At 41.2% G+C, this 24,880-nt stretch overlaps 1 protein-coding gene across 1 annotated transcript in view; it reads right to left on the reverse strand.

Moving 5' to 3' along the window:
- Positions 1-24,880, reverse strand: part of KIF27 (kinesin family member 27) — a 437,315-nt gene that overhangs the window by 215,954 nt on the left and 196,481 nt on the right. The window contains exon 8 of the mRNA XM_078675808.1: positions 13,159-13,292. Coding sequence (XP_078531934.1) covers positions 13,159-13,292 — 134 coding nt within the window. The remainder of the gene's footprint in view (positions 1-13,158; positions 13,293-24,880) is intronic.

Genomic DNA, 24,880 nt, shown 5'->3' on the forward strand with positions numbered 1-24,880 from the left:
CAACTGTTTGATGGTCAGCCGATGTCAACAATCTCCAAAAGGGTGGTCCATTGTTTGTAGTGTGAAATGTCAAGATGAATGGAGGCAAGTGGACCCTGCATTTACAGTAGGGCCTTGAAATCCAACGGAATAGCACAGATCAACAAACCCATTGACCCACGCTGAAAGCACCTGCCTCCGCTACTCCTCCCTCCACCTCACTGTTTGGATGGCTTGCTCAATTAACCGACTCCTCTTGGTTTATGTCTGTAACACTGCCACCCACCACCAAATTGTCACCATAGCGGTGTTATTGATAAATTGCCAAAACACTACTCTCGATGTGGGTGACACTCCTGTTGTGACAGGGTGCCACAAGGCTTGTTAGCAGTGTGGAAAAACAAGTAGCCAACATAATGTTCAAAGGCAATCAGGCTGCCAAGCTCCAACTGATCAAACTGGACCTCACAGCAATGTTCACTGCAGTCCATTCTAAATAGGAAATGAAAAGCATCACCGAAACCACATGGCAAGAGATCAACGTTTGAAGATGAGACGGAACTTCAAAGTTAACTCCAAGTTTACTCACTTTATACTGTGAGCCCAGTGAGCGCCCTAAGTCTTACAATTGCCTCTACCATCTGAAAGTGTAACAAAGATCCTACATTGCTGAACTAGAGCCACCCATTGTGTACCTCGTACTTTCTCCTTCCATCTACCACTGATCCATAGGGCAGCTCTCAGGATGCTAATAGATTTCCGACAAGAGGTGTCCCCTTGAATCTGGAGACCAATCATAGTACCATTTAGACTCCCATTCAACTGATTACAGTGTTCAATGTATATCACCCATTGGAGCCTGGTAGACCTGTTACATGGAGACTGCAGGGTTTCTTTTGGACGAGTTATTTCTCAAACTCAAACCACAATGATTCTGTCCATGGACATTCCACTTAAGTTTGTCTGATGGGGCTTTTGGGTACCTCAACATCATCATCATTTTTTGCCAGATTGTTGACTGCCATGGCACAAACCTGGAGTTGTTTAATACAGAATTCACAGTCTCTGGGACACTAGGATAAAAGGCTGAGACTCTGGAGCCCACAAACATTCCTGGCTTCAAATGTCGAGCAACAAATAGTGGCACATTCACACCGAAACGGAAGTGGTCTTTTTCAGTATAAAGAGATAAGCAGAGATGGAGCATATCTGTTTGCCCTCCCTCAAACAGATATGCTCCAAAGAAAAGTGAAGGAGAATGTGTTCATTCTATTTTATAAGGTGCCAAACAGCCACAACATACTTATACTCACTGATTACCATTCTCACTCACTAACACACTTACACACACTCACTCACTACGGGCTCTGGTTGATAGGGTTTGTAGCTGAACTATGCCCCTCAGACAGAGCATGGTGTAGAGCATGGGTGTATGAGCACAATATATACCGGTACACCTATTGCTGAGTGTTTCGAACATTATGTTGAGTAATTGATCATAATACATATTCTTTGTCCCCCGTTTAGGGTACCTACCTGATAACATGGTATGTAGGTTTTTCACTTATCATGTTGTGTATATAGTCACATTTGTCAGGATGCAAACCCCCATCGACCATCACACCCACACTAGACATGGTGGGAACTGAAGTTGGTATTTTTGAAAAGAATGTTCTCCAAGACATTGCACGAGTTATAAAAAATCCTTACAAACCAACAACTAATCTCTCTGCTACAGAAACTACCTCCTTGAATGAACTAAAAACTAATTCGTCAATTGTCATCAAACCTTGTGACAAAGGTGGTGGCATTGCTGTTTTTGATAAAGAGAGTTATGATGCCAAAATGTTGGAGATGCTGGCTGTGACTGAACATTACAGACCAGCACAACGTAGGGAACTGGAAAGACTGAACAAACACATCCAGGAATTGACTCAGGTAGCATTCACAGATGGTTACATTTGTGAGGATGAATATGATTTTCTCAACAAAACAGCTCCTGTCACCTCTGTGCTGTATGGTCTTCCAAAGACACATAAATCGGAAACTGATCCTCCTATGCGTCCCATCATTTCAACCATTGGCTCTAATACAGAGCCGTTGTCGAAGTATGTAGATAAATTTTTGTGCCCCTTAATCCAAAAGTACAATTCCTACATTCGCGACACAGGGGACATTATTAACAAAATAGAGGGTCTCCCTTTCAACCCAGAGACGGACATTCTCGTAACGCTCGACATTGAGGCATTGTACACCAACATCCCTCAATGTCGGGCGTTACAATCGGTGTCCGATCTCCTCAAGAGATATCCATCTGATCGCCCTGATGTCTTTATTCTCCAATGTCTGGAGATTGTACTGATGAATAATTTCTTTGAATACAACGGCAAACTTTTCAAACAAATTAAGGGTACATCAATGGGGGCTTCCTGTGCTCCATCCGTGGCCAACGCATTCATGGGAGAATGGGAACTTAAGAACATTTATAACGAACTGGCCCCGTTTTTTGAAAACATCTCTCTTTGGAAGCGTTTTATTGATGACATTTTTTTTATTTGGAGTGGACCAGAAGAACTTTTGCAAACATTCTTTCTTTGGCTCAATGCGAGTGATACCAATCTTAAGTTTACCATGAACTTTAGCACTCGGAAAGTAGACTTCCTTGACATCAGTATTGAAGGGATCAATGGATGCCTGACAGTAAGTCTATACAGGAAAAGTACGGCGAAAAACACCATCTTAGAATATAATAGCTACCACCCGAACTGCCAAAAGGACTCTGTACCCTTCGGGGAATTCTTACGAATTCGCAGAAATTGTACAGATATCTCCTCCTTTCATCTACATGGAGACGCACTCAGGGAAAGACTACTTAAGAGAGGCTACCCGCGTCGCCTTGTGCGACATGCTTACAAAAGAGCCAAATATTATGATAGGTCGGCACTTCTTCTGGGTAACAAACGTGTCAAACAGGAGCGGATCACATGCGTGATCGATCATTCAACTCTGAATTTTAAGATCCAGAACATCATCAATAAAAATTGGAGAATTCTGAATACAGATGACAATGCTCCTGCGCTCCCACTCCCTATGCTCGCATATAGGAGGAACAAAAATTTACGAGATATGCTAGTTCACACGAGATCATTGGCAAGGAGCCCTTTTTCCAATCAGCCTTCCATTACTGGCCTTCCTGCTGTGGCAGGCAACCACAGGTGTGGTTCCTGGCACGCTTGTGACTCAGCCATTACCTCTGACACAATCACTTATAATGAAAGACATATCAAACTGCGATTTTTGACTAACTGTCGCAGTAGTAATATTGTGTACATCATGTTCTGTGGCTGTGGATTGGCTTATGTAGGTGAGACAGGCCGTGAGTTTCGTGTCCGCTTCAGTGAACACAAGTCTGCAATCAGGACAAAGAAGCTGACAGCCCCTCTGGTTCAGCATTGTATGGATAAATCTCATAAAGAAAATGAGATCAAATGGTGCATTTTGGAAAAAGTGACACCTAAATTGGGCCAACTCAATGAAATTACGCGGAAGAAACGCGAGACCTTCTGGATTTTCCATTTGGACACCGTGAAACGTGGTCTGAATGAAGAATTATCTTGGTATGTGACCAAGTAAACAGAAATTCTAAAACGTATCCCACTTGTAATGTATTATCTATTAGATAGTACTTGTCTCTGAATGTATATCAGGTGGCTTGCCTCTAATGCTTTCCCCTCCTTAGTACTGCTCCTCTAGGTGTATCCGACATTTGAAAGATGTTTGTCTAAATAATATGGGCTTTTTCAACTCTTATTGTGTATTTGATTGATAAATTTTTGAAAAAGTTATGACTTTTCGGTTAGTTAATATTTTCATCTAGATAATAATTTTCAGATATTTATTTCCTGTTAGCCGTGGTAATCTTAGAATGCCCGTTTTAATTATTTCTAAGCTCAGGCTCACTAGAGATAACATCTGGTACGAGCGGTTGTAGACTGAGTTATGACATAGTCCCTTGTTTGTGTTTACAAACGGAGTGAAGTCCCTTATTGATGTTTGCGAACGGGGATGTTTGCGGCTTACATCATGATGGCGGTCTGGAGCGCAGTCCACTGTCTATGTTCATGATGAAGGACGCCTGCCCTACGCTACCTGAAAGCGACTCCCCACGTGACACTTGGATCCGCTGACCGTTCTTAAAACAGGGAGGACTTCCCAGTTCAGTCGTTTGTTGGTAGTGGAGACAGACGGTGCGGAGACACGATGCTACAAGCATTGACGTAAGGTAAGCGAACTAGGGCAGTGCGAGCTCGCTAATACCTAGTGCCGACCCTGCCATGCACCCAACTGTTTGGTTGTGGTTTGGCTTTCATATTCGCCATCAATTTTGCTTAAAAGATGCTACAGACACTTTGTGCAAAATAGCGCAAGCAAGGTAATGCGCCATAGGAGCACCATAGAATAGAGCGTGGCCAGGGACATCGCCAATGGACCTTGTTGTTTTCCTTAAAAAAAACGCAAGGTCTGAGAATTATCCATCTCAAGCACCCTCTGGGGGTCCTCGACCGCATTAAATTCGGGAGCATAACCAAACGATCTTGGCATTTTGGGTTAACTGAGTTGCCTTACGTTATCCACCCGCATATAAAATACCATATTTCTATCCACATTTTAGGGACGCAGACTACGGAGCAACTTTACACACGATTGTGCCTTTCTCATGATGGTGTCTCTCCAAATAAACTAAAGTAAGAACTTATCTTGCATGCCTCGCTTTAAACACTCACCTTAGCAACACGTGTATGTTAACTCAATTGGTTCTTCTATCTTTTTACCATCATAGATCACGGCAAGCTCATCCACGAATATGCCTTCCTAACAAATGTGCCCTTTATAATAAATTGAAGTAAGAACTCATCCTGCAGCCTTTTTTTCAAACGCTTACTCTAGTAGCACGTGTTTGTTAACCTAATCGGATTTCTTATTCTTTTATCATCATAGATTATGGTAGGATTTTAATTGAATTCCCGCTGACCGTTTATGTCTCAAACCACTCCATGACTAGAAAACATCTAGGAACTGACCGCCATACCGGGCCTCTCCAACTACTATTAAAGGTATACTCTTTCAAGGACGAAATAGATGTCCCATAAATACGGGCCTCTTTCTTAGTGCTTTCTTTAATCAGTTCCATACTAAGAGGTCTGTTTGGTTAAAACAAGTAATTTTTTGCTTATAGCCATTTTAAGGACAAATAGGATATCCCGTCCTATGACAATCACGAGAGCCGGTTTTCCATGACTCCACTGCTGTTGGTGCCAATTGGTAAGCTCACTGACACTTGTATTTGAATAACAGGAGTACCCGGTTATGGCCCTACCTTAACTCGTAGCCATTGGGAATATGCCTTATTGACACATGACCGTGTAAGTCTGATTAATGCACCCTTGAAGTCCCTTTATTAGATGGCTTAGATTAAATTTGTTCCCCCTTATTAGTCATATGCATCACATTTTGTCTCCGCTTGTGGTCTAGTTGATGAGCTTCTGGTCCATGTAACACAGTGAATAAATTAGTGCTGTAAGAAGATCCTATTCTCTTGGGTGGTAACGAAATGGTGATTTGTTGTATATATATTTTTCAGATCCCTTGGTATTTACCGTATCATGAGGAAAAGGTCCTGATGAAGGCGGCCGAGTGCTGCCGAAACGCGCGTAGACCTGCTGCGATGGCCAATTAGTACATCTGGTGGCCAATATTCTAGCATTGTTATTCTGCTTACTGTCTATTCAGTTCCTTCTCCATTTGAGTATGAGGTTGAGTGTGGTATGACTGTTAGCATGTGAGTATGTTGAGAGATATGCTTGGTACCAAGGGGTAATAATTTTTAGATATTATTCGTGTTGTATATATTTATGATTCTTCTGTTTTTTGTCAAGGTTTTTGATATGAATTGTAATTCTTTCTCTTGTGATTTTTTGGATGAAAAACAGTATTTAAATGAACTGAAAAAATGAAAAAGTAAATTTTGTAATGTTTTGAATTCATTTAGTATGTTATTTGTATTTATCACCCAATTAGAAAATTTATAGATGGAATTGTATAATTAAAATATAAGGCCATTGCAGGAACGTCTCCACATTGCAGTGTTCATGCTCCCCTCTGTTCCTGGGCCAAATTTAACCTTTTGAGGGGGTCCCTTCGTACATGTTGGTTACCTTCGCGGTTTTTCAACCGTGGGATTTTTTTCATCAATTTTTTGTAATTTATGGTTTTTTTGTACTGCTTCACTGTGTTGCAGGTTTCAGTTAGTTCTCACGTGACCACACCTTAGGACAGTTAATTAATATACAGAATTTCTTCTTTATATTTGATTTATCAGGTATTTCACCCAGTTTTTGCCCCCACAGGATTATCCCTGGGAGGAAGGAGAGGTGAATTAAAACCCATCATGGATAGCTTTCAGACTTTTGGGTTTACTGATGAGGATTTTAATACACTTATAGGAAAATTAGCAGGAGACAGCGGCCCAGTACCCTCCCACCAAATAGGTAATAGTGAATGGCAGAATCTCCTTAACATGCGCAAAAGATTAAAACGTATAGAATCACATGCATTCTATATGTTCGAATACCTTAAAGCAGGCGTCATTCCTTCAGGCCTGAGAGTCCGGAACGCCCCCGCTCTCTTTATCGACGTCAAAAAGTTCCTGGAGCGGTGGTCATTAATTTCCAACCGCTGCTCCAGGGACTGGATGATGCTGATTATTGTGACGGCTAAAGATGTAGCGTCCACCCTTTTACAGGAGATCAGTGATCTCGAGGCAAAACTCAGTGCATCAACGGCGGTGGAAGAAGGCAAAGATTGTCTTGAAAAAATAAAAACAGAAATGAAAGACTTTGATACCTATCTTACCAACAAAAAGATGGAGAAGTTAAAAAAGGATGTTAGATGGTTCACGAAAGAGAAAGTTTATCCCTACTTAACGTCTAACTATTACCAGGAGGCACCACAAAGTAACCCTAACACCAACTATAATGGGTACTCGGGAAGGAGATATACCAACTTCTCCGACTCGGGGTCCTCCGGTTCGGAAGGGGATAACTATCAGGACACCAATTACAGTCACCCAAACCCTGGCCCATTCAGAGGCAGATCAAACCAACGCCCATTTCATGGAAGGGGTTTTTTACCCCGGGGCCAATTCAGGGGGAGGAATGTTCGGTGGCAAGATCAGGCAACCCATGCCCAGATGAACCCTCCACCTCCACAGCAATACGTGCGAACTCGCAATCAGCAGTATTGGTGGTAGAAGGACAGGGAGAGTGTAACTCCAGACTGACCCATGACTTACCTATTTATAATTTGTCCACTGTCGATCTCAAACCGGAAGATGTGAAAGTACTAAGTAGGGGACTTTCATTTGTGCCGAGCATCCACCTGAATAAATTTAAATTACATCAGGACCTCTTTGCCTTTTTTGGCAAAGTTAGACTTAATAAATTTTTCACTGACCGTCCCCGGACTGAAGATGACAATAATATGTCAGGATGCAAACCCCCATCGACCTTCACACCCACACTAGACATGGTGGGAACTGAAGTTGGTATTTTTGAAAAGAATGTTCTCCAAGACATTGCACGAGTTATAAAAAATCCTTACAAACCAACAACTAATCTCTCTGCTACAGAAACTACCTCCTTGAATGAACTAAAAACTAATTTGTCAATTGTCATCAAACCTTGTGACAAAGGTGGTGGCATTGCTGTTTTTGATAAAGAGAGTTATGATGCCAAAATGTTGGAGATGCTGGCTGTGACTGAACATTACAGACCAGCACAACGTAGGGAACTGGAAAGACTGAACAAACACATCCAGGAATTGACTCAGGTAGCATTCACAGATGGTTACATTTGTGAGGATGAATATGATTTTCTCAACAAAACAGCTCCTGTCACCTCTGTGCTGTATGGTCTTCCAAAGACACATAAATCGGAAACTGATCCTCCTATGCGTCCCATCATTTCAACCATTGGCTCTAATACAGAGCCGTTGTCGAAGTATGTAGATAAATTTTTGTGCCCCTTAATCCAAAAGTACAATTCCTACATTCGCGACACAGGGGACATTATTAACAAAATAGAGGGTCTCCCTTTCAACCCAGAGACGGACATTCTCGTAACGCTCGACATTGAGGCATTGTACACCAACATCCCTCAATGTCGGGCGTTACAATCGGTGTCCGATCTCCTCAAGAGATATCCATCTGATCGCCCTGATGTCTTTATTCTCCAATGTCTGGAGATTGTACTGATGAATAATTTCTTTGAATACAACGGCAAACTTTTCAAACAAATTAAGGGTACATCAATGGGGGCTTCCTGTGCTCCATCCGTGGCCAACGCATTCATGGGAGAATGGGAACTTAGGAACATTTATAACGAACTGGCCCCGTTTTTTGAAAACATCTCTCTTTGGAAGCGTTTTATTGATGACATTTTTTTTATTTGGAGTGGACCAGAAGAACTTTTGCAAACATTCTTTCTTTGGCTCAATGCGAGTGATACCAATCTTAAGTTTACCATGAACTTTAGCACTCGGAAAGTAGACTTCCTTGACATCAGTATTGAAGGGATCAATGGATGCCTGACAGTAAGTCTATACAGGAAAAGTACGGCGAAAAACACCATCTTAGAATATAATAGCTACCACCCGAACTGCCAAAAGGACTCTGTACCCTTCGGGGAATTCTTACGAATTCGCAGAAATTGTACAGATATCTCCTCCTTTCATCTACATGGAGACGCACTCAGGGAAAGACTACTTAAGAGAGGCTACCCGCGTCGCCTTGTGCGACATGCTTACAAAAGAGCCAAATATTATGATAGGTCGGCACTTCTTCTGGGTAACAAACGTGTCAAACAAGAGCGGATCACATGCGTGATCGATCATTCAACTCTGAATTTTAAGATCCAGAACATCATCAATAAAAATTGGAGAATTCTGAATACAGATGACAATGCTCCTGCGCTCCCACTCCCTATGCTCGCATATAGGAGGAACAAAAATTTACGAGATATGCTAGTTCACTCGAGATCATTGGCAAGGAGCCCTTTTTCCAATCAGCCTTCCATTACTGGCCTTCCTGCTGTGGCAGGCAACCACAGGTGTGGTTCCTGTCACGCTTGTGACTCAGCCATTACCTCTGACACAATCACTTATAATGAAAGACATATCAAACTGCGATTTTTGACTAACTGTCGCAGTAGTAATATTGTGTACATCATGTTCTGTGGCTGTGGATTGGCTTATGTAGGTGAGACAGGCCGTGAGTTTCGTGTCCGCTTCAGTGAACACAAGTCTGCAATCAGGACAAAGAAGCTGACAGCCCCTCTGGTTCAGCATTGTATGGATAAATCTCATAAAGAAAATGAGATCAAATGGTGCATTTTGGAAAAAGTGACACCTAAATTGGGCCAACTCAATGAAATTACGCGGAAGAAACGCGAGACCTTCTGGATTTTCCATTTGGACACCGTGAAACGTGGTCTGAATGAAGAATTATCTTGGTATGTGACCAAGTAAACAGAAATTCTAAAACGTATCCCACTTGTAATGTATTATCTATTAGATAGTACTTGTCTCTGAATGTATATCAGGTGGCTTGCCTCTAATGCTTTCCCCTCCTTAGTACTGCTCCTCTAGGTGTATCCGACATTTGAAAGATGTTTGTCTAAATAATATGGGCTTTTTCAACTCTTATTGTGTATTTGATTGATACATTTTTGAAAAAGTTATGACTTTTCGGTTAGTTAATATTTTCATCTAGATAATAATTTTCTGATATTTATTTCCTGTTAGCCGTGGTAATCTTAGAATGCCCGTCTTAATTATTTCTAAGCTCAGGCTCACTAGAGATAACATCTGGTACGAGCGGTTGTAGACTGAGTTATGACATAGTCCCTTGTTTGTGTTTACAAACGGAGTGAAGTCCCTTATTGATGTTTGCGAACGGGGATGTTTGCGGCTTACATCATGATGGCGGTCTGGAGCGCAGTCCACTGTCTATGTTCATGATGAAGGACGCCTGCCCTACGCTACCTGAAAGCGACTCCCCACGTGACACTTGGATCCGCTGACCGTTCTTAAAACAGGGAGGACTTCCCAGTTCAGTCGTTTGTTGGTAGTGGAGACAGACGGTGCGGAGACACGATGCTACAAGCATTGACGTAAGGTAAGCGAACTAGGGCAGTGCGAGCTCGCTAATACCTAGTGCCGACCCTGCCATGCACCCAACTGTTTGGTTGTGGTTTGGCTTTCATATTCGCCATCAATTTTGCTTAAAAGATGCTACAGACACTTTGTGCAAAATAGCGCAAGCAAGGTAATGCGCCATAGGAGCACCATAGAATAGAGCGTGGCCAGGGACATCGCCAATGGACCTTGTTGTTTTCCTTAAAAAAAACGCAAGGTCTGAGAATTATCCATCTCAAGCACCCTCTGGGGGTCCTCGACCGCATTAAATTCGGGAGCATAACCAAACGATCTTGGCATTTTGGGTTAACTGAGTTGCCTTACGTTATCCACCCGCATATAAAATACCATATTTCTATCCACATTTTAGGGACGCAGACTACGGAGCAACTTTACACACGATTGTGCCTTTCTCATGATGGTGTCTCTCCAAATAAACTGAAGTAAGAACTTATCTTGCATGCCTCGCTTTAAACACTCACCTTAGCAACACGTGTATGTTAACTCAATTGGTTCTTCTATCTTTTTACCATCATAGATCACGGCAAGCTCATCCACGAATATGCCTTCCTAACAAATGTGCCCTTTATAATAAATTGAAGTAAGAACTCATCCTGCAGCCTTTTTTTCAAACGCTTACTCTAGTAGCACGTGTTTGTTAACCTAATCGGATTTCTTATTCTTTTATCATCATAGATTATGGTAGGATTTTAATTGAATTCCCGCTGACCGTTTATGTCTCAAACCACTCCATGACTAGAAAACATCTAGGAACTGACCGCCATACCGGGCCTCTCCAACTACTATTAAAGGTATACTCTTTCAAGGACGAAATAGATGTCCCATAAATACGGGCCTCTTTCTTAGTGCTTTCTTTAATCAGTTCCATACTAAGAGGTCTGTTTGGTTAAAACAAGTAATTTTTTGCTTATAGCCATTTTAAGGACAAATAGGATATCCCGTCCTATGACAATCACGAGAGCCGGTTTTCCATGACTCCACTGCTGTTGGTGCCAATTGGTAAGCTCACTGACACTTGTATTTGAATAACAGGAGTACCCGGTTATGGCCCTACCTTAACTCGTAGCCATTGGGAATATGCCTTATTGACACATGACCGTGTAAGTCTGATTAATGCACCCTTGAAGTCCCTTTATTAGATGGCTTAGATTAAATTTGTTCCCCCTTATTAGTCATATGCATCACATTTTGTCTCCGCTTGTGGTCTAGTTGATGAGCTTCTGGTCCATGTAACACAGTGAATAAATTAGTGCTGTAAGAAGATCCTATTCTCTTGGGTGGTAACGAAATGGTGATTTGTTGTATATATATTTTTCAGATCCCTTGGTATTTACCGTATCACGAGGAAAAGGTCCTGATGAAGGCGGCCGAGTGCTGCCGAAACGCGCGTAGACCTGCTGCGATGGCCAATTAGTACATCTGGTGGCCAATATTCTAGCATTGTTATTCTGCTTACTGTCTATTCAGTTCCTTCTCCATTTGAGTATGAGGTTGAGTGTGGTATGACTGTTAGCATGTGAGTATGTTGAGAGATATGCTTGGTACCAAGGGGTAATAATTTTTAGATATTATTCGTGTTGTATATATTTATGATTCTTCTGTTTTTTGTCAAGGTTTTTGATATGAATTGTAATTCTTTCTCTTGTGATTTTTTGGATGAAAAACAGTATTTAAATGAACTGAAAAAATGAAAAAATAAATTTTGTAATGTTTTGAATTCATTTAGTATGTTATTTGTATTTATCACCCAATTAGAAAATTTATAGATGGAATTGTATAATTAAAATATAAGGCCATTGCCGGAACGTCTCCACATTGCAGTGTTCATGCTCCCCTCTGTTCCTGGGCCAAATTTAACCTTTTGAGGGGGTCCCTTCGTACATGTTGGTTATAGTCACATTTGGTCCTGATGAAGAGCCTTGATCCTCCTGACTCATAGAGCATTAAACATGTTGACAGCTAGTAACCTTACATCTAGTTCACAGCCACTCTTCCTGTTTCTACTCAGGCAGTTTATCTTCCTGAATAAATTACTGCTAGGACTAACTGACCTGTTTTAATCCACTCACTCTACATCTACACACACTAGGCCCTTTAACCCCACTGCACCCAACGACAGGAACAAAAGATCCCTGCCAAAGAGCCCCGTACTGGGTGCCCATCCGGTATTACAGCGCCGACCAGACGAGGGGCAGGCTCATATGATGAAGCATAACACCCAGCTTGCTAGGTGTGTGAGAGCCCTAGTTCCGACAAGGGATATTCCCACTGTTTCTACTCCAGGTGGGACGACCATTCCTTAGTGTTACTCCCACCTGCATCTCGTCGTTCATTCACTCAGACCCTGAGGAACTTCATACCCTCTTTGCTCACTAGAGACGACGCTGAACATGTTTCACGGTCTCTATCCCTTTCACTCATTGTTCATTTACAGTCCACTTGCAAACTTTTTGGTTTTGCTTATATACTAGTTTGACGAAATAGGAGTGCCTATAAACTTGAAATATGCTTCTTGTATATTTTAGTGGTGTGCCATTTTGTGGTGATGTTCTGCTTAACAGTGCATTCATTGGTTTTGTGTTGATTCTAAATGTGTGGGTTTATTTGATTAAAACACGTTTTATTAAAACAACTACCTTTGTGGTTGAAACACAAATAACACAAAAAAACACACAAAAAAGTGTACTACCTTGCCAAAAATGTTGAAATAGGAAACAGATGTTTCAGGGAATGAAGGGAATTAGGAACATCCTCTTAAAAGTTGCACCAGATTCATGTACGTACTAAAATATTTTCAATAAGTTAAATGCCAATTAGAAGGTATTTAAATCACATGACAAAGTTGCCTCTTTACAGATTTTATATCATTGTTATCTCAAAGTGAAGTATTGCATTAGTAAATCGTACCTGTAGCATTTTCTGTCTCAGGAATGGAGTCATTTTGTAAAGTGTGCTTTGGCACTCGGCGCTGGCGGTTCTGTAGTTCTACAGCAGAATTGTCTGGAGCCTGCTTTCTTGTCCATGTACGGTTTATGGTTCGCCTACAATGTAAAAGCCATACAAAAAATTGTTCACAAACATAAAAACACATGTCACAAGGAGAATATCGTATACTAAAATGTCTATTCGAGCTTTGAAAAAATAGGGAATGTCTTCCTATTCTGGACATCTCTGTCAACTTCAACAGCAGAACTGATGGAAAACCTATCAAAAGAAAGGCAGGAATAGGGCATATACGGGTAGACCTGGTGTGTTGAGAAGGAAAGTGCATCCTTCCTAGCGTTAACATTTTAATCCATGCAAACATATTTAAGAGTTTGCATATTTTAAAACATGGTTAAAGTTATGTGTTAACCCTTATGGTGACACTTTATGAAAACTATAAAAATATGTTTCCTTCAGTTTTTCTCTTTAAGAAGGAGAGAAATAAAAGTGTGCTTATAATTCAGTTAGAGGCCGAAAAACAGCTCAAACATGCACTGGCAAAGCCATTATGTCTGGCCTACAGCGTAGAATTTTGTAACTCATAAGCTTGGCTGTGCAACTGAGTGAGTGAATGAACGAGAGAATGAGTCAAAGGCTTGAAGAAACGATGGTTAAGTCATTGCACGGATGGGTTTATTTTATTTATTTAGTAATTTAAATTTACAAGTGAAATTCTGCCGAATGATACAATGCACAGTTAATAAATCACATGACCATTAAAACATTTGCTAAAAAATCTAAAGAGTCTTGAGCACGACCCCTAGATTTTAAACCCGGTAACCCAGGCGAATTCCCTCAACAGATATACTTTGAAGAAGGAGCAAAGATACTCTCCACATACTTCCTTTTCCTGGCCACATACTGCAATTCCCCACACTGCTATCTTAAGGATTTTTGTGGCCCTGGGCAAGATATATTTGAGAGGCATCTGCGGAAAAACTTTGAATTTTATTAGACATTTTCTGCTAACTCAAGTCAACAAGATGCCAAACAATAGTGAATGATACACTTTCAGAAATGGGGTAACACAAATGCAGTGGAAATATATCTTGCCTGGGTCCCAAGCATCCTTTGAATGAGACTGCATACAGCGATAGAGCAAGAGGTAGTATAAGCAGAGGGAGGGAGTGTAGTTCAGATATAGAAATAGACACACGTGAGAGAAAGAGAGAGAAAACTACTTTTCCCCAGAGGCCCCCTTGAAGGTGGGGGGCCTAGGCAATTGCCTGCTTTGCCCATGCCTTAAAACTTCTCTGATTCCACCATATGTTAGGCTTTCAATTCCATACAGTGCAAATGCTGGGTTCTTTGTGTTATAGCCATGCAACAAAGATGCAATATCACTAAAGTCCAAGGATTAAAAAATACCCGTAACTATGATTATTATTATTAATATTATTATTAGCATATGCCGCTAACACAGTCAACTGTCCAGCAGCACAAGATCATCAGTATACATGGTTAACGATAGTAGGGGGTGCCAGAAGGGACTCGTGGAAAGATCTTAGATTCTTTAGATATACTAGCAGATATAAGTCTGTGATGGATAACAACACCATTGTTAAAACACATCCATCTATTAAACCATTATCCATATAGGCCCTATATCGATTTCCAGTGTGTAGTGCGACAAGAAATTAACAATCCTCTTGGGATAAAGCATCGACATAGTTTATTCCAAAGTAATGTACAATGAACAATGTATGATGCACAGGATAAGTCGATAAAAACTGGAGGTTTGGTGTAAATTACTGTTGTGTAATTACGTGAAAACTTAGAAAAATGATGCAAATTTAAGCACAAAACAAATCTGTTAATTAGTGCTATCCTTTGGTATTCAATGTGGCCTCGTGTGTATTTTGAAGCGGAGGACGTATTTCGCACTATAAAAATAGCACACAAACCATAAGTGTTGCGAAAACAGCAGCTCACGTTCTGTTTGTTTGCGTAGTTATTGTTCTTACTGATCTGCCCCAACTGGGCTAGAAATGACATAATGTGGCATAACTGTAGTTTTGGAAATTTCGCATAAAAAGCATAACATAAAAATCAGGAGATTGTGCAAGATTATGTAGACTAATGAAAAGTTTGCCCGGGACTAATAAAAACTGCCTACATCTGTTTCTTCGAAACCACATACTTGTTCACAATCAACCACTGCCAAGACATCTTATTTTACTTTATTAATTCATAAGACCAAGCCTTTAAGAACATTAGCTTCATACTAACAAGCAGCATCATACTAACAACATCATACTAACAATATAAATGTTCATTCATATCTGTGGGGTAGCAAAGGGAGGGCAGCTTGATTTTTGGGGGCGGCATGATATTTGGCTGCGGCAGCTTCCCCCGATCTTAACTGCGGCCGTCAAGTGGCAGCAAATGCAAGAATCGCCAGGACTACCCCACCCCCACTCTTACATTCGGCCACCGCTAGCGGCAAACACAGGTACCGCAGCAGTCGGTCAAAGGCCTAGCTCCGCCACGGGTTCATGTTATCGACATTGAAAATGTACCAAGTCTAATTTCTATATTAAGGGCCCGATTATGACTTTTGGCGATGTGGGGCGTGGCGGGGCCTGCAGGGCCCCCTTTGTTTCCTCTCTGTCCAAGTTTTCATGGCGCTGTAACAGCCAAGAAAAACATGGTGGAGAGGATACTCATAATATGCTTGGCAGGACCAGAGCGATCCCGTTATGCATATTTCGGCCTCTGAACCACTGTGCCACCTCCAGGGAACGCTGTACCCTGGCTGCAGCCCCATGGCAGTCTGACCACCAGTAATAATGGAGCGGTCGGACCGCTGGTGCGGTGATGGCTGGACAGCTGACCCCGTGCCACCACAAGTTTGGAGGTCCTGGAACCACAAACTCGTAATTGGGCCTATAGCGTTTCATTTCTCCTGTTGAAATATTTGCATACTTTCGACACCGTGCAGAATACTTTAGAAATACAGGCCACCTGTGCAGACAGGCTAAAACGAGCTGCACCACTTAACTGAACATGTACATAGGGTGGAATATACTGCACCTATGAAAAGGACATACACACATGGGATTGAATGTATACAGCACCTTTTTGAAGTGAACATGCAGAGGGTGGAATAAATTGCACCAGTCTGAAATATAATCTACCCTTCTAAAACAAACACACACCCAGAGTGACATCTACTGCACCGCCATGAAACAGGTATGAGTGAGCATATGAGCTGAGCAGTTAAGCGGACAGGCGAGTAAAGTATGGAGTCCGTGTATTTGTAAGTGACAGAGCAACCAGATGATTAAATAGGTAAATGGGTTGGAGCATGACTGCATTAGAGAGACACTGAGTGAATCAGTGCATCAGTGAGAGGACAAGTAAGCAGCTGAATGCGAAGGCGTATTATTTAGACTTGACATCCTTGGCATGGTATTCCTCCAAACATTATGCGTTCATGCCCTTACTTTGAAAACATATTTTTGTTTGCATTAGGACTCTGTGCACTTTACCCCTTCTATGCAGCGCTAAGGTGCTTGAGCTTTCTCTTTACAATATGGCAAAACTGGCTTACACCTTATTGCCACATTGAATTTACTTGTAAGTCCCTAGTAAATGGTACCACATGTCCACAGGGCCTGTAAATTAAATGCTGCTATTGGGCAGCACAAATGCCAATACTGTTTTTTACTTATAGTCTAATCAATGCGACCATATTGAAACTTCAAACAACATGTGCTGAAGACTCCTAGTTCTGTCTGAATCACTCTATTTTTACTATTTTTTATGTCAGAAGAATTTTTTGATTTTGAAAAACATTTAAATTTTTACATCATAATTGCAACACAAATATCACATTCAAACATTCACATATACAAATTCCTGATTTCCCCATACAAACTCTCTAACTCTCTCAGTACACTCTCAATCCTCTCAATCACCTCTTTTTAACACTCATACATTCATATACTCCATTAGTTCTTTCTTAATGCAAAGTTTGCGAGTTTCATGATAAAACCAGTAGGCACCTTTTGGGGTCTTTTACGGTTTTCAAGGAAAGACTAAATCACGTATAGCCCTTCATCCTGAGGGATCTGGGTGTACAGTGACACCACATCAAGTGTCACAAGGAAGTGAATGTTCTCCTCAAATTCTATTGTGGCCGACTTGTTAATGAAATCGGTTGTGTCTCTCAAGAAAGACTTCACTTTGGGTAGAAAACCACCGTTCTGGAATAAATTGAATACACAATTGCAGATTTTATCTGGCAATAAAGAAACCAAGTTGAGGATCTAAGTTTTTGCAGGGTGTCCCACCACATAAGAACAATAAAGTTGTAAGATCCACTGCTTATAATTTTAAAAAACTATCTGGAAGAATGGCATCTGTTGAGCCACTCACCCATGAGGACCCACTGATGTAAGATATGGTGTGATACACAGCAATAGATTTCTATCCATAGAATCAAGTTCCTATTGTGGCGCGCCTAGCGGGGAATACTCTCAAATTATCGCACGTTAAAAACCATCATGCATGATAAAGCGCAACCGTTTTCAGATATCGCAACATAATAGAAGCATGATCGCTTCCAAATAGAATTATATGGACACATATGAATACGTTAATTGTGTATATACCACAGCACCGCAGCCGCGAACTCGCGGATGACAACAATTCCCAGAATTCCCGGCGCCAGGAAGTCGACACAAGTAACTGACATGCCCTTCTCGCATTGAATGATTGCGACGGGCAGGACCCCGAAACAGACTGTCGGTGTTCCTCGAACTTGTTCACAGGTAAATCGGCGTTTAGAGAACCGCTTTCTCCTCACTTCTTATGACTCCAGAAAATATGACCAGCTGATTCTAAGCTGTATGTTCGAATATAGGTTCCCCTGAAGTGGCCAACCACCATCTTAATACAAGAAAAAAAGAAAACCAGAAAAGATCTGCGACGCTCACATTGAATAATAATAAGTAAGTGAAAACCACTCCCTGCTCATACACATGTCTTTTTATGATTAGCAAGAAAACTCACTAGCGCTGGCATATTATTATTTAGGTGCAGCAGGCAAAGGTGAAGAGTCTGAATAAGACATGAGTTGAAATAGACTGATGTAAGTTCTGTTCGTGTTTTTAGTGGATGAGATAGCTTATGAGACAACCTTTTCTCCCCCCTCCTCATTTGTCATGGTTGTGGTTTGTTTGTTTTTTGAAACAGTTTCCAACGTCGGTTTGATTAGAGCGTATCAAGAGAAGGTAAGAATTGATTAGGAGACATGAGGTGGTGTGCAGCTTTTTTGTTAAAGAAAAAGGATTAGAGCAAAATCTTCTTTTGTGTTTCTTCCTCACAGCTTTGAAGAGAGCTCTACATCCAACAAGAGTTCGAAACGCGTAGACCATTGTTTCTAGCCATACGAATATCAAAATCAAGCTTGAATTATGCATAAAAAGATGAAGTGCTGATATTGTTTTTTCTATGGCATTGTTAAAAAAAGACTGAACTGCAATTATATTGTAAATAGATAATGTTAGCTGTGAATGGAGTGTATGAATGTTTGAGTGTTTAAAAAGGTGATTGAGAGGATTGAGAGTGTACTGAGAGGGATAGAGTGTTTGTATGGGGAAACCAGGAATTTGTATATGTGAATGTTTGAATGTGATATTTGTGTTGCAATTATGATGTAAAAATGTAAATGTTTTTCAAAATCAAAAAATTCTTCTTCTGACATAATGTTTTTCAAAATCAAAAAATTCTTCTTCTGACATAAAAAAATAATAAAAAATAGATTGATTCAGACAGAACTAGGAGTCTTCAGCACATGTTGTTTGAAGTTTCAATATGGTCGCATTGATTAGACTATAAGTAAAAAAACAGTATTGGCATTTGTGTTATTAAATATAGGTCAGCGGCTTGGCCTTACTGTTGGAAGCCCAAACCCAGTAGTGGTATTAGCTATTGGGCAGCAGCACCGATTGTGCCAAAAATTACAGTAGCACTATAAAACATGTCTTAAGCCTGCCACTGCAGCCTCTAGTCCAGTTTGAGACTGCCACTATGTCCAGGCAAAATAAACCTTTTGCCAGTCCTATAACCTTCCCTTTTCAATACTTATAAATCACCCCTAAAGTAGGGCCTAAAGACTCATTGGGCAGGATGCATGGCATTTAAAAAGTAGGAAATATGTGTTTAAGTTTTATATGTCTTGACATTGAAAAACTCCTAAAATCGTGTTTCACCACTGTAAGGTCTATCTCTCCCAATGATTAACAATCGGTTACTTTATTGTGTTTACTAAGTGCAAACTTCAGATTGGAAGCAAGTAGAAATATGCTGTTTAGACTCAAATTAATTTCAATCCTCTTTAATGGTGAAATCGGATTTTAAATTACAATTGTGAAAGTGCCAATTTTAGAAAATACGTATGTTCTTGCCCAAACCAACTGTGTCTTGCTGCCAGTGTCCCTGGTATCATGACTGTGAATGGCTCTGTTATTGTGGGTTGTGTATTGCTTCCAGATAGTGAGACAAAGGAAGCTTAGATGTGAGGAGAAAGAGTCTTCTCGACATGTTGGCTGGGGGGAGCTCCACACAGACCCAATTACATTTCAAAGAGATTTGCTGCAGCACATGCAAATAAGCCTGACACCAGGCCTGCCCTTGCCTTTGTGAGCGTAGACAGTTTGGAGGCAGGACAGTAGAAGTGGAATAAATGACCAGAATCAGTTTTGTGGGTAAGTCGGGGAATTCCCCCACACTGCCCTGCTGCTGGAAGAAGTGCTTTGCTGTCAGAAGAAGGAAGATTGGACCTGCTTACCTTGATCCCAGGCCCCCCAGAGGGACTCTAATGGTCAATTGGCTCATCTCCTGCATGAGCTACATGAACATAAAACGCTTACAGAGGCCTGACCTGCATATGCCCAGCTGCCCACCACCAACTGGACTTGCCTGTACCTGCCTGAGCCCTGCAGCTGGCCTTTTGCTGGATAGAGTTCTGATGCCCCTAGGACCTGGAACCTTAGTTGGTATTAGAGTGTACTTCTCCCTGCCTCAAAAAAGGTTCCATCAGATCCGATGCAGAGCCGCACAGCTCTGAATCGAAGGCTCCACTGGAACTGATGCCAAGCCTCCAAGAGCCATGCTACGACACTCCAGTTTGAGAGCTGTATTCCAGATCCAAAACAGAGCGATACAGAGCACCTCAGAAATGAACAGAAGGATGCCTCAGACCTGACGGCTATCGACGCAAAGGCCCTCAAAGCCTCGGCGTGCACCTGATAGCTTCACCGGAACTGATGCAAACCACCGAGTAAATCCGCAAAGCCTCACCACGCAGCTGAAAGCCTCATCAGATTCAACACCGAAGCCTTACAGACCTTTGTATCAAGGACGTAAGGTACCACTCCCAGGGGGCCAAGCTCGGTCGTGTACAGGGCCTGCGCTCCAATGTGGTCAACCTGCATTTTATCCTTTAACTTTATCCAGTGCAACCAGATACCCACAGCTGGCGCTTTGCACCTTTTCATGCTATTTTTACCTAAAAATATAAAAACTCATAATTCCTGTTTTACTGATTGGATATTGATCGTTTTGGTGTAATCTTATTTATTGCATTTTACTCTACTCTCCTACATTGGTTTGGAATTTTTCTTCTGCTGTGTTTTCACGTCTTTATTGTTTTTGTGACAAGCTACCAGAGGGTTAAGCACAAGTTTATTTAGTGACTTTTGAGGCTCAATTTGATAAGGATTGTGTTTATATTTGAGTGAGGTTTCCACCCCTTTCAACTAATAACCCAATTTCTTACAGTTAGTAAGTAAGCGAATGAGTGGATGGGGAGTAAGCGAGTTGATGCATGCACAATTAGTAAGTGAGTCAGTAAGTGACGCAGTAAATAAGTGAGCAAAAGTGAGTTCACACATGCATGAGTAAGCGAATGCGCATGCAAGTGCACGAGAAAGTGGATAGACAAGAATAGAGTGCTGTTATTTTTGTTCCAAAAGCTCACAGGGCTGGTGCCAAGCAGCACCAAAAGCTTGCAAAATATAAAATGGGGCACAGATACAGGAGGCACAGAAATAGAGAGACTGCACAGCGAGAACATGGCAATAGTCTGTCACATTTCTGCATGCCTATGTTTGCATGCATAATCATATTACAAAGAAAATACAAGGAGATGATGGACGGAGCGCTGAAACTTTTCAGACACTCACCCCCAGTCACAGATCTGGGTTGAAACCATCATTGGCTTTAGCTCACTTTGCTACGTCAGTTCAGACCCAGTCATATGCATATCAGTCTTCACCCTGTTCCTCGTGGGAACAGTCCAGCCGGAACTACCAAGCCAGGTCTTCCCTGGACCGTAAACAAGCATCCTGGGACCGGTTTTGGAGTAATACCCCTCATCAGTCAGGCTAGCTTGAATCCAGTTGCAAAGTGAGCAAGAGACCTATGTCTGGGCACACCCTGTCAACTTAGAGCGAACAAAGAAAACACAAGGAGATGATGGACGGATCCCTAAAACTTTTCAGATACTCACCCCAGTCACAGATCTGGTTTGAATCCATCATCGTTCTTTAGCTCACTTCGCCACCCCATTTCAGACCCAGACATATGTAAATCAATCTTGTACCTGTTCCTCATGGGAACAGTCCAGCCCAAACTTCCAAGCCAGGTCTTCCCTGGACCGGAAACAAGCATCCTGGGACTCTGACCCCTATCCTGCAAAGGGTGATAGCCTGGTCTGCACAGACTGATACATCACCCTCAAGTATAAGGGTCGTTAGGCTATCCCAATAGATCTGGCAGAGGGTACCCCCGCTATGCTCTCGATAGTTTAGGTAATGCTAGGTAGGAGTATAACCAAATAACCATATATTTATATAGCACAGCACATCACCCGTGAGCAGAAATCACAATAGTGTGTCAGAATCTTCAGCGTTTCTGGTTTCGAGAGCAACTAATTACTTTATTGAAGTTGTAACACCAGATCAGCGGGTTAGCCCTCCTGACAATCTGTCTGATCTGAACATCCAAATTGAGGGTGACATACTGTGTACTATCAAACTAATATTCTGGAAACATTTAACAAATACCTAGGACATTCTCTTGGCTGAAATGGATTGGCCACCTGAGTTTGTTAGAAAAGTCCCACAATGAGGGGGGTTATTATATCTTCCTTCTCAGTTCTTGTTGCTGATGTTATCAAACAAGCGCATGCCGCACAATGGGCCATTGCAAAGTCCTGGCATTATATTGCAATCATGTAGACTGGGATAAGGACTCAACTTATCTTGTTATACCCATAAGGTCCAGCCCGCAAGTGCAGACAATATACATTATACATGAAGCAAAAATCCCGGTTAGGGAAATGGTCTCATAATTAGAGAATCAAGACTTCATTGAGGATTATATTTTAGCCAAGAACAATCCATTATTTCCAGCAGCCAAACAAGATAATTCCCACCATTTAGCCTTAGACTACAGACTTTAAACAGTCATGCACGCACATTTATAATTTAAAATTCACACAGCTCAGCACTAATGTACAACATGGTGCGCAAAAAATACAAAACCACTTACGATATTTCCAATGGCTTTTACTGCTAAAATATAGTGCCAGAAAGAAGAAAGTTAACGGTTTATAGCACAATAGGGCAGCCTGAGAAAATTCTGATGACTTCCTTAGGGGTATAAGATGAGCCCTAGACTATTTTTTGCAGACACAAAAGAATTCAGCCCATGGTACAGAGAAGGAGTGCCAGTCCTTTGCACTGCAGGTACCAGAATGTGATTTTACCACTGCTTGCTGGTTGTAGAAACAAACGGTTTGTATCAATTGATCTAATCAAACCAAACAATGTGACCAGTCCTACACTGTAAGTCACAAGGGGTCCTTGGTGGCTTCTCTCGCTAGCATACAGGAAATACACATAACACCAGTTTCCTCACGCTACCAAACAGGAAATTCCTCTACAAACACATAATAATACAAGTATTGCTTCTTCCTGGCTGGGGACTTCAGATGCTGAAGTCTTACTACTTCCTGTTACTATTGCTGATACAGGATGAACATCAGATGTGAATTTACAGCTTTCTACAGCTGTTGCTAACAACAACATTGTTTATTACCAACCATAATTAGAGTTGTCAACCGGTTCTCCTATACAACAAGATGCTCCTGTTTTTACACAAACTGCCTCTGGCTACGTAGCCGACAATTATCATTTCTCTTCTGATTCTTCACATACTACACTATATGGTGCACAGCATTCCTTTTTTGGCTGAAACAAACTTATCTGATTCCTCCATGGTCCTGGCATTTCGCTACTTTTCCTCTTTACTTGGATTGGATTTGTTACAGTATTTTTCTTGCTTTTAAATGGCCATTACCTTCCAGAACGCTTTGCTGTAGAACTGGTAGCAGAGGTATTAAAGACTCATTCTTCTTCTCACAAAGAGACCTGTCTCTTGTGAGCATTTCTGCATTTCCTGTCTCTGATGGAATTGCGTGGGATCCGGTCTCTTTGATATGTTTGGTATTACAGAAACACTGCAGATTCCTTATGTTTTTAAGGTGACGATGGACAATGTTATTACTCCTGGATAAATCTCCGATGAGTGGGATGTGGACACTGTCAAAAACATGCTTTCTGAACTAGATTAAACAGGATTTAGAACTGAGGATATGTATTTAAATTCTGCTAATTATGGTGAAATGTTTTGTTATCATCAACATGCCCATCACTATTTTCACAGAGCTAATACTCCACGTACAGTTTTTAATTTCCACTCAATGGGAATATTGCCCAACACTACCAGTGGTAAGTTTAAAAAACATACATAAAAAAGTTTGCAAGTTTTTCTAGTCACATTCCTTTAGACCCGGTTTAATATTATTATAAGCTTACCCGTTCCCCAGCGAAGAAAAATAGGCTGACCCAAATAAAATGAATCTATTCAGATTAATTTATATCCCAGTTGGCTATACAAGACTGCGAATATTGGAAGGAAAACATTAAGGTAAAAACAATTTGGGGAGCACACACTGGCAAGTCCAGGGCTAAGAGGTTTTGTTTAGAGCTTGTCTGATTCCTAGACAAGCTCTAAAAAAAAGTAAAGACATGATCACACCTAGCTTTCCATCTCTTGCAAGTTTTGATAATTGGCAATACCTCGCAAATCTTACAGAAGAACAGCTCAATAGTAGTGCACAGAATGGTACATATAACTCTACAATTTCAGGTTCAGAGGGTGGTTAGTGTAGCCAGTTGACAATGATTGTAATGCATGCTTTTTAAACTCAACTATGGGATTAAGCTGGCAGACAAGACTCCCATTACATGCAGTTCCAACATTCAAGGGTACTTACTACCTACAGCATAGGAAAGTTATGCCAGCAATGGTTACAGCATTCCACATTATCTGCGATTAAACATCTTTCTCTCATTTCTGATGACATAGATTTACAAGATTTCTTGTTGGGTCCTAGGTCACCATATTCTAAAAGATTTACATCTGCCACTTAAAATGAATTGTGGAAAATTTCTCAGCTAGAAGCCGCTGAACGTTTAAAACAAATTGACAGGATTAATTTGAAAAAGGCATTAGCTCTCGTGGATAATGGCATGACTACATTGTTGACTTGTATTAATTCTTTGAATAA

This window comes from Lissotriton helveticus, chromosome 2_1 (genome assembly GCF_964261635.1).
Source record: "Lissotriton helveticus chromosome 2_1, aLisHel1.1, whole genome shotgun sequence".
Classification (NCBI taxonomy): domain Eukaryota; kingdom Metazoa; phylum Chordata; class Amphibia; order Caudata; family Salamandridae; genus Lissotriton; species Lissotriton helveticus.